This window comes from Aethalodelphis obliquidens, unplaced genomic scaffold (assembly GCF_003676395.1).
Source record: "Aethalodelphis obliquidens isolate GAN/ISIS:26980383/991018 unplaced genomic scaffold, ASM367639v1 scaffold17, whole genome shotgun sequence".
Taxonomy (NCBI): domain Eukaryota; kingdom Metazoa; phylum Chordata; class Mammalia; order Artiodactyla; family Delphinidae; genus Aethalodelphis; species Aethalodelphis obliquidens.
This window is the reverse complement of record NW_020837961.1, coordinates 31,895,584-31,906,407: the sequence shown is the minus strand read 5'-3', so window position 1 is coordinate 31,906,407 and position 10,824 is coordinate 31,895,584. Positions and strand designations below refer to the sequence as shown.

The 10,824-nt window shown below is 43.3% G+C and overlaps 1 protein-coding gene across 3 annotated transcripts; it reads right to left on the bottom strand.

The window, feature by feature from the left end:
• Nucleotides 1–765: 765 nt before the first annotated feature.
• Nucleotides 766–10,406, bottom strand: TLR2 (toll like receptor 2). Of its 3 annotated transcripts, none has more exons than XM_027117236.1 (2): nt 9,877–10,393; nt 766–3,774 (listed from the first exon to the last, which is right to left on the bottom strand). In XM_027117236.1, the coding sequence occupies exon 2, from the start codon at nt 3,756–3,758 to the stop codon at nt 1,401–1,403; it is 2,358 nt and encodes a 785-aa protein (XP_026973037.1). In that variant the 5' UTR covers nt 3,759–3,774; nt 9,877–10,393; the 3' UTR covers nt 766–1,400. The 3 variants fall into 3 exon arrangements, with proteins under 3 accessions (XP_026973037.1, XP_026973040.1, XP_026973038.1); XM_027117239.1 differs by having other exon boundaries at nt 1,382–3,774; nt 10,290–10,406; XM_027117237.1 differs by having other exon boundaries at nt 1,382–3,774; nt 9,516–10,393.
• Between the last annotated feature and the right edge of the window lie 418 nt (nt 10,407–10,824).

The following is a 10,824-nucleotide window of genomic DNA, read 5'->3' as shown; positions in this document are numbered from 1 at the left end:
CATAACACAAAAACATTCATTTACAAACCATAATATATAAGACGACTTCCTTCTTGGAAAATAATAATAATAGCTAACACCTACCACAGGCACCTGTCACCCTGTGCGAGTACCCCATGGTACCCATTCTCATAGGGTTGGTCCTCATCCAGGGGCACATGCCAGTGCTTTACTGCACCTTGACATCTACATCAGACCCTACGATGTATTTATTATTATCCCTATCTTAAGGACAGGAAAATATTTGGGATCAGATTGAGTTGCCCAAAGATACATGCATACTAACCCAGGTCCTTCTGATTCCAGACCCCAACTAACCACACAGACCCAGTTCTGGCTGAGGACTGAGCAAGGTCACTTCCTTTCACATGTGGTTCCCAGCTTAAGGAGTGAGTTGAAGTCCATAAATAGCTCCTCACTTTTAAATTTAATATATTCACTTAATGTCTTATTATCTAGATTCTAAAAATTAACATATGGAAGTAGTATCTATCTTTTAAATTATTGTGTATCAAATATTTCTGAGTCATTGTGAAGAACCTCTAGGTCTATACTTGCTTAAAAATCTATTTAGCTCATACGTACATTCATAATGTTTCAAAAAGAGAAAAAATCAGAAACAAGACTTTTCAAAGAAGGAAAAAGCAACATGATGCAAGGGAAGCCGACTAGAAGATGGGGCTGAAAGCAGAGTAACCAGACACTAATTAGAACTTCACACGTAGTTAAAGGCTGAAGATCTGAGTCAGGGATATAGGGGGATTCTTTCAAATCCTTCAAAACTGAGTATATATTTCATTAGTTTCATTTTCATAGAAATACATAATTTACTGCATCTTGGGTTATATACCCTCTCTCAAGTAACTATGGCTGGAGAAACCTATCAAATAGCGAGAAAGACAGATCCAGTTCATATGAAAATATACCTTCTAGGGTTTTTTGTATCCTGTGAAGCTTAATGAGGACACACAGCACTTTTTTTCTAAGAACAGCAATAACATTTTGCCTTGCTGCTCTTGAGAGCAGTCAGGCACAGAAGGGACAGGTGCGGGGATGGAGAACGACCTCTACAGACGTGCGTGAGTCTCCTGGCAGAAAGCTGACGGACACAGTCATTTGAAATCTTCTGCTCATTTCTGCTGTTTCCTAATGAACTAAGTCAATTGGTACAGATAATTCAGATATCAATAATGCAGTGAGATCATGATTATCTCATAGGATAAAGAAAAGCCCAGAACTATGTTTTTCCAATCTGGTAGCAGCTTTTGAACAGTTTTAGTTGTTTCAGTAAGCAAGTCCTCATTCATATAGTTTACATATAATTGGGTCAGAATGGACTTAGTTATAACTAGTGATAGAAAGACCACCACCAGACCAAGACTGACCCTTAATGAAGGATCCTAGGACTTTATTGCAGCTCTCAAATTTACCCAAAACCCTTCCTGCTGCGTCTCATCAGCGGGCCACTCCAAGTAGGTCTTGGTGTTCATGATCTTCCGCAGCTTACAAAAACGCTGGGGGATGGCCTTTTTCTCAATGGGCTCCAGCAGAATGAGAATGGCAGCATCGTCGTTCTCATCAAAGAGACGAAAATGGGAGAAGTCCAGCTCGTACTTGCACCACTCACTCTTCACAAAGTTCTCAGAAAGCACAAAGATGGTTTTGTGGCTCTTTTCAATGGAGTCAATGATATTGTCGATAATCCACTTGCCAGGAATGAAGTCCCGCTTGTGAAGACACAACTTAAAGGGAGGTCTGAAGTGCTCCAGCTCCTGGACCATGAGGTTCTCCACCCAGTAGGAATCCCGTTCACTGTAGGACACAAAGGCGTCATAGCAGATGTCCCTGCGGGGAGCCTTCCTGGGCTTCCTCTTGGCCTGGAGCCAGGCCCACATCATCTTCATGTACCACAGTCCGTGGAAACGGTGGCACAGAACTCCCACGAGCAGGAACGACAGGAAAAGGGCACAGCACACGGCAGACACCACAGCTGCCCTGTGGCATTCAGAAGGCGAGAGCCGGGTGTCCCGAACCCGCTGGCCCCGCACGGAGGATGGAGAGTCACACACGTATTCTTCTGGCCAGTCGATCAGGACCTGGGCCAGGGCCTGCTGCCCCTGTGTGAAAGACAGGAAGTCACAGGAGCAAACGAAACTGTTGCCACCAGCTTCCAAAGTCTTCAGTTTTTGAAAAGAATCAAGTTGCTCCTTAGAGAAAGTAGTTATTATATTTCTGCTGATTCTCATAACTAATAACACAGGTAAAAAGGAGGCATCTGGTAGAGTCTTCAACTTATTTCTGGAAATATAAAGTTCTTTGAGTTTTGGCAAAATCAAAGAAAATGAATCGAGATTGTTATTGCTAATATCTAAAATTTCCAGTGTCTGGGGAATGCAACGGGTTAAACTTTGTATTCTTGTGCTGGATAAGTTCAAATATTTCATTTTTCTTGGCCACTGACAAGTTTCAGGCATTGAATGAAAATTATTCTTACTGATATCAAGGTTAGTCAGGTTTTTCAGAGTAAGCAAAATTTCTCCAGTTTTTTCTAATGATTTCAAACGATTCTGCCTTAAAACTAAGGTTTTTAGGAAGGGCCAGGCATGCTCACAGGCTGAGTTTTTCAAGGTTTCTTCAGACATTAAGTTTTCACTGAGATCCAAATATTCTAATGATTTTAAATGTTGTGAAAGTAAACAGGGAACCAGAAAAACCTTACTGTTTTCTATTGTGATTCTTTTAACTTTTCCTGTGAGTGAATATATATTACTCAGATCACGAAATAAGAAAAACTGTGGGACATGCAACTTCCGTATTGTTAATGTCTCCACGTCACGTAGGCGTTTCATTGTCTCCAGAGTCAATGTCCTAAAATCACCAACTCCATCATGGGTACAGTCATCAAACTCTACTTCTAAGCCTCCAGAAGCATAATTAAACAGTTTCACAACTTCAGTAAAACTTTCGTCAGTGATTTGCACATTTCTAAATGTAAACTTTTTAATCGATGTATTCGTTTCACTGATGGATACTTTTGAAAAATGAAAAGTGTTCAAATTAGTATCTCTCAGTTCTAAATGTTCTAAGGAACTTAAAATATCTACAAAAATCTCCAACAGTAAAACAGGCTGCTTCAGATGAAGAATCAGATGGCTGACGTTCCGGATTGACTTTAAACTCTTCGGCGCATATGTCTGCATATTTGGAGCATTAATCTCAAGTTTCTCAAGAAGAGTTAGCCCAGCGAAATCCTTTTCCTGAATCTCAGTGAAGCTGTTACTATTTCCTACTTTCAGGATTCGCAGATTTGGGAGATGAGAAAAAAGAGATCTTTCCCCGAGTGTTTTGTATAAATTTCCCAGTAAGTTTAAGAATTTCAAGGCAGAAAGGGATCTGAACCAGGAGGATGAGAAGTAAGATAAACGATTATAGGATAAGTCCAAATATTCAAGACTCCTCAGCGAAAAAAAAGAATCTTCCTCCACCGTGTGAATTTCATTGGCCCCCAGCCTCAGAGTCCTGAGGTTCACACACCTCCGCAGGTCGCTGTTGCTGACATAGGTGATCTCATTGCTGGACAGGTCAAGGCTTTTCACAGCTGCCGTGAGCCCTGAGGGGATGGAGTTTAAAGATCTGGAGCGGCCATCGCAGACACCAGTGGGGTCACAAGACAGAGAAGAAGCCTGATCAGAGGCTCCCTCCTTGGGGAGGCTGATTACAGACCCCAAGACCCACACTGTCCACAAAGCAGGTGGCATTGTCCAGTGATCTCACCTACAAAGAAAAGAGGTTCAAATGAGTGATTGTGTTTGACACCATAGCTTAATTCCAGTTCTTGAGAAACGTTTTGTAAGATGTAGCACGTGCGTACACACACACACACACACACACACACACACACACACACACACCCCAAGACATAACTGACAGGGAAATGGAATGTATGAATAAGGATAAAAAATGAATTCCCTGACACATCCAGCAACAGACCGCCACTGAACAATGACTTAAAGGCACAGTACCATCTAGGAATATGCAGCAGGACCAAACGTGGGTTGAAAGATGAAAGTAAATGAATGATGGAGGATGAAAAAGCAAGCAGTTTAAGGGCTAGGCTTAACCATATGCATTTACAACCTCGTATTTGCATACTTCAGATCTTATATTGGAGCATGCCCCTTGCCTGTCCTGATGCCCCCATGAGTTAGAGATCTCACAGTGCCAAACCACAGCTCTCCTTGAACAACTTTCACTGAATACAGCTCCAGGAGGAGCATGCTCTTTAACTGAAAGAAAAAGGTCCCATGCTTGTCAACCTGTCTTGCACTTGGCACTAGCAGGTGGAAGGGGTGCTGAGAACCCCAGGCAGAGCAAGGTGGTTTGTTGGGCGGAGGGACAATCAGACCATCAGAACCTACTCATCTGCAGTGAACTAAGTGCAGGAAGCAGTGTTTGACTCAGCACATTTTTCAAAAGATCATTTTGGGGAAACAATCAACAGTATTACCTTTGCCAGTACTCACGTGTCCATCTAAGGGTCAGTCTGTTTCAGGGCTCTCTAATCTGATCCAATGTTTATTTGTCTATCCTTGTACTGGTAACACACTATATTAAATATATGACATATCTTCATATCCAGGAGAGCAAGGCCTTCCTCCCTGTTCTTCTTTAAGTGAGTCTTAGTCTTGGTGCTTTGCATATTCTTATAAATTACAGAATCAGCTTATCAGTTTCAAAAACAAAACCCACTGATTTTTCTAAAATAAATTTATTTATTTTATTTTTGGCTGTGTTGGGTCTTCGTTGCTGCACGTGGGCTTTCTCTAGTTGTGGTGAGCAGGGGCTACTTTTCACTGCAGTGCGCAGGCTTCTCATTGCAGTGGCTTCTCTTGTTGTGGAGCACAGGCTCTAGGTGCGCAAGCTTCAGTAGTTGTGACACTCGGGCTCAGTAATTATGGTTCACGGGCTTAGTTGCTCCGCGGCATGTGGGATCTTCCCGGACCAGGGCTTGAACCCGTGTTCCCTGCATTGGCAGGCAGATTCTTAACCACTGAGCCACCAGGGAAGCCCAAACCCATTGATTTTAGTTGGCAATGCCATGACTCTATAGATATTTTGGAATTATTGACATCACTACAATATTGAATCTTTCAATCCATGAGCGTGATATATCTTTCCACTTATTTGGCTCTTCATTACCACAATAATGTCTTATGATTTTCTACACAGAGGTCTTGAGCATATTTTGTGAGGTTTATTTCTAGACATCTGATACTTTTGAAGTTTGGAAAATAGTATTACTTACTTATATGTGGCATATACCTATATATACAGAGAGAGAAATTCAATTAAGTTTTACATATCTACCATGCATTGAGCAACCTTGCAAAACTAATTCAGCAATTTCACAGTTTGTAGATTCCTTTTAATTTTCTACATACACAATCATATCATCCAGGTATAATGATGGTTTTATTTACTTTTTCCAATCCTTATACCTTTACTTCATTGTCTTGATTAATGAATGTTGAATTTTATCAAAACTTTTTTTCTTCCTTATTGAGATAAGAACATTTCCTCCTTCACTTTGTTAATAAATATCGGTGACTACAATGGATAAATGTGTTAAAGCAACCTTGCATTTTTAGAATAAACCCACATTCGTCTGGATATATTATCCTTTTTATATATTGCTGGATTTTATTTATAATATTTTGTTTAGAATTTTTGAATCTATATTCAGAAGTAAAATTGCCCTGCAAATTTCTTTCTCCTAATGTCCTCATACAGTTTTTGTTGTTGTTTGTTTTTGTTAAATACATTAACTTAACAGCTACAGAATGATTCAGATTTTCTTTTTATTCTTTTGTCAGTTGTGTTTTTCAAAGAAGTTATCATTTTCTTCCAAATTTTCAAATTTACTGACATAGTTGCTTTCATCCCCTTATTGTTTTAATGTCTGCAGGACCTCTATTCTATTCCTTAGATGGTATTTGTGCCTGCTTTCTTTCTCAATTGTCTTGCCAGAGGTTTATCGTTTTTATTAGCATTTTTAAAATTTTATTTATTTTATCCATTTATTTTTGGCTGTATTGGGTCCTTGTTGCTACGCGCGAGCTTTCTCTAGTTGCAGCGAGCAGGGGCTACTCTTCATTGAGGTGCACGGGCTTCTCATTGCAGTGGCTTCTCTTGTTGTGGAGCACGGGCTCTAGGCTTGCGAGCTTCAGTAGTTGTGGCGAACGGCCTTCAGTAGTTCCGGCACACGGGCTTCAGTAGTTGCAGCGCACAGGCTTGGTTGCTCCATGGCATGTGGGAGGTTATCTTCCTGGACCAGGGATCAAACCTGTGTCCCCTGCATTGGCAGCCAGATTCTCAACCACTGCACCACCGGGGAAGTCCTATCAGCATTTTTGAATAACCAACTTCTCACTCTATAAAGCCTCTATTTATTTTCTATTTCATTAATTTCTACTCATATTACTATTTACTTCCTTCTGCTTTCTCTAGATTTATTTTACGGTTCTCATTCTAATTTCCTGAGATAGATGCTTCCTCATTAATTTTCAGCCATTCTTCATTTCTAATATATCCATTTCAGGTCATGCATTTTCATCTAAACACTAGTTTAGCTGTATTGTCCATGTCTCTTTCTCTTCTGTTCTTTCCATACTTTTTGTCTCTTCAAGTTTCATTCTATGTATTTTCTTCTGATCTATTTTCTAGTTTATTTTCCTTTCTTCAGCTATGTTTAATTTACTGTTAAATCCATCCACTGCTTTTAAATTTTTTGATTATTACAGTTTTCATCTATATCATTTCTATTTGGTTCCTTTCCACTTCTGCTATGTCATTTTTATAGTTTTAAATTCTCTGACAGATTTTTCAGTTTTGTCTTTCATTGCGTTGAACACAGTAAGCACAGTCTGACAGCTGCAGAGCACTTTTGACAGCCTTAGAAAGCAGGGAGTTAAATGTTAAGGTCTGGGGCAGTCACAGATGGGATAGATAAGGCCGAACTAGAGGAAAACAAGTCCTCACAGGTTGCATCACAGCTTTGACTTATCTGGATGGCTCGGGCAGCCTTGATCTCTGAATACGGACTAAGATTATTTCTGGAACGCTAGTGCTCATGGGTACCTACAGAAGCAAAGGAAAATTTTCTCCAGAAGAAGAAAACATCATCCTAGCCCTTAGATTTCTTTCTGGAAACAATTTTTCAAATAGAATGTCCAGTAAAAAACGAAAAACAACTGGGCACTAACGAAAGCAAGGTGATAAGCATGAGAAAAGCAGAAACAGAAGACAACAGAAACTAACCCATAGAGGCCGCAGATCTAGCGTTGTCCCCACCTCTAAAACTGACAGGGTTAAGATGAAATGGCTATTACTATTTGGCACTATGTCTATCCCATTGTCTTTCTGCTTAAACGGTTGTTGAAAAAAAAATCCTCTTAGTATAATTGTACTGGAGGACCAAAATTTACCTGATTTTTTCCACTTCGTAACATATTGCACAAATCTTAAGAAATCTATACCAATTTTTGGCTAAGATTTAAGGTCAAATATGTTCATTTTTTATTTTTCTTGGCTTTTTCTCTTTAAAACGTAAAATTTATAAGAGCAGAGATCTTGGGCTATTTCACATACATATTATATGATACCTATTACACGGTAGGTTTTCAACAAATAATAATTATTGATGATGCTAAAACTACAGTTAACAGCTTGACACTTTAGGTCAGAATTACTTGTCTCTCCTCCCATTTCCCCAATACACTACAGGAGGGGGCAGAGAAGTCCTCAGTGTAAGACACTGAGAAAGGGAAGGGCGATGGCTCAAGTTAGATGGAGTGGAGTCAGATCTAATAAAGGCTGTGGATCTGCACAAAGTACAAAAATCATCTGCTTAAAGAATTCAGAAAGTTGCCAGAGTGGTGAGGAATTATTAGTCCAAGACTCGGGATAGGATGGAAGTCTGAGGAGTAAGCCTGGTGTTAGAGGCGACTTAGCTGAGAGGAAGTTGAAGCCCTGTGGCCCAGAGTGAAACCAGGAACAGACGCCCACTTTAGGGCGAGGGCTGAGATGCCTGGGTGAAGCCAGACTAGAGAAGGACTCATGGCCCAGCGCATGGTAGAGAAGTGACAGTGGGCTCTCCATAAAGCCAAGCACAGAGAAAAGGCTACGCCATATGTGAACAGGGGCCTCAAAAATCTCTGCCCTCTGACCCAGGGTCTCCACCTGGCTAGAAGCTAGCCTCCTAGAAATCTCCCATAAGAAATCAAAACCCAGGCCTGCCACATATGCTCGTGTGGATCCAAATATTGAAAGATATAATAACTAAGAATTTTTCAGAACTGAAGAAAAACATAAATTTACAAATTATAAATGCATATTGAATCCCAAAGAATAGAAATTCCTCATCTAGCCCCCAAACAATGGAATAACAGCCTCAAAGGGCTGAGAAAACATACCTGTTAGTCTAGACATCTCTACCCAGTTAAATAATCATCCAAGAGTAAAGATAAGACATTTTCAGACATTTGTAGACCTTCATTGAAAGAAGTACCCCAAAACATATGTTCTTCAACACATGGAAAATCAACCAGGTAAGAGTAGGCAACAAGAAGCAACAAGTGGATTTTTTTGGTGTAACGATAGATAAGAAAGACAGCACTCAGAAACTCAGACATGGGTTTCCTGCATGAGGAAAAAGTAATATAAATTTTAAATGACACTGTGGAGATAAAAAAAAAATTTTTTTTGACAAGCAAACCTATTTGGGAGGAGTAAGTACAACTTAGATTTACTAAAATATCTTTATGAGGTCACACCCAAGGTGCCACATACAATAAATTATGCTCAATCACTGAAATCAAAACAAGATATTTAACCAACCAAGCCAAATTCTTAAGTTAAGCAATGAAAAAAAATAACTGATGGCTTAGAAACTTCCAAAACATGTTGTCAACTTCAGGTCATTTTCATAAAATTGATACATTATAAAAAGTTTAAAGAAGACACAAAGGTTCTCTGCTTAGAACAGGAAGAAGAAGAAACTTAAAATATTGGCGAATAAGTCATTTTCAAGTAATCAAGTCAGGATATTTGCCTTTTTCTTTTCTTTTCTTTTCTTTTTTTTTTTTAGTGTCTACTTTCAAGTCAGCCATCCTATCTCCCAGTTGCTTCTTGGTAAAGATCTGAGTTAGTAACAGTGCAGACAAGACCTTCTGCAAGATTACAAGCATCTCACCCGGCTGAATTGTTTACACCCTGAACAATTTCTCTCTCTCTCCCCGCCCTTTTTTTTTTTTTTTTTTTTTCCAACAGGAAAAACACTATCCTGGCTGACATCCAAGTTCCATACACAAGTTGTCATTTATAGACGTTGACGAAGTTTTAATGGCGTGAAGCCCCCCCGGAGCAGAGACCAGGCTCGGGGTTGGGGAGCGAGAGTCCTAGGCAGATCCGAGTCCTGACCCTGTCCCATTGCTGAGCCCTGGTGGCCGAAATCCCACCTTTGGAAGTTGGGTCCCAGCGGTAAGCAGTGAGCGCAGACGCACCGCCAGCAGGACGCACCTATGCAACCTTGAAAGCCTCTACCTGAACCTCGTCACCGCCGCTCCGAGTGAAGGGGGCAGGGGCGACCGGGGCGCCCTGAGCCGCCGGCGAGAGGGCTGCCCTTCGGGAACTGGAGCCACTGGCCACCCCGCCTCCCGGAACGCGGCCGGCCGCAGCGCGGAGCCCGCGGAAGCTCCCCGCGGCGCCCCATCGGAGGCTGGATGGCCCCGCCAAGGCCCGCGGGCACCGGGACGCCAAGGGCTGGGCGAACCTCGGCCGCACCCCCGTCCCTTTCCGTGAGGTCCCCGCTTCTCTCACCTCGGCGGGGCAGGTGTCCGCATTCCCGTGCGGGGCCTAGCAGACGGGGCTGCAGGAGCGTCGACGGCCTCGGGGCCGGGGACTCCCCCCTTCCCCGGGGCCGCGCCGCACGACTGGGGTCCCGGCTGCCGCCGACTGGGAAGCGAGGATGCCCGGCGCCCGCGTCCGCGCCTCGGCCACCCTGGGACCCTGCCCGCCCGGTCCGGGAAGGGCTGCGGAACGAGGAAGCCCGCCGAGCGTATTTTCGGCCCGATGTATCCGGAGAACGCGCAGCTGCCGCCAGGCCGCGCCTTCTGCCGCCTCCGGCCCGGACCTGCCCGCGCCCCGGAAGAGTGCGCGGGGACGCTGCGTGTGGCCGGCGCCCCCTTCTCCAGGGTGCGGGGACCACCCGTTCCGCGGAGCGCGCCTGTCACCTGTGGCCTGGGGCCCGCCGCCGCTTCCCTTTCCGCGGGCTCCGTCGGGTGACCGTGACCCAGGTGCTACCCCACCGCCGCCTGGTGCCCGGACCGGGTCGGAGGCGGGCGCTGGGGCCAGGGTGTGGGGAGACGCTTAAGGCCTCCGCGTGGGATTCCCCCAGCACAGAGTTAGATTTCGAAACCAACGAGAAGGCTTATTACCCAACCACTATTTTCTTGAAGCCTCGGGCACCCAAAGCCTCTTACTGCCCTGAAACACGCCGTCTCCATTCTTCTGCATCCTTGGACGCCCAAATTCAGGCTCACGAATCATGCCTCTCATCCTCCCACCCCCACCACGACCTTTTAAACACAATTTCCCGGTCAGTATATCTCCAGGGTCCACTTCCACCCGCAAGTCTATTCTCTCCTGCATTAAAATAACTCACCAGTCACTATCCAAACCAACGCAGCAAGATTTTGCCTGAAGAGTAGATAAGGACAGCCCAGATTTTTTAAAAATTTCAATCTTGTGGCGGTCCCCTGGTGGTGC

What these genes read in the sequence shown, in the direction of transcription:
- TLR2 (XM_027117239.1), bottom strand. Translation starts at nt 3,758, where the DNA reads ATGCCACCTGCTTTGTGGACAGTGTGGGTCTTGGGGTCTGTAATCAGC.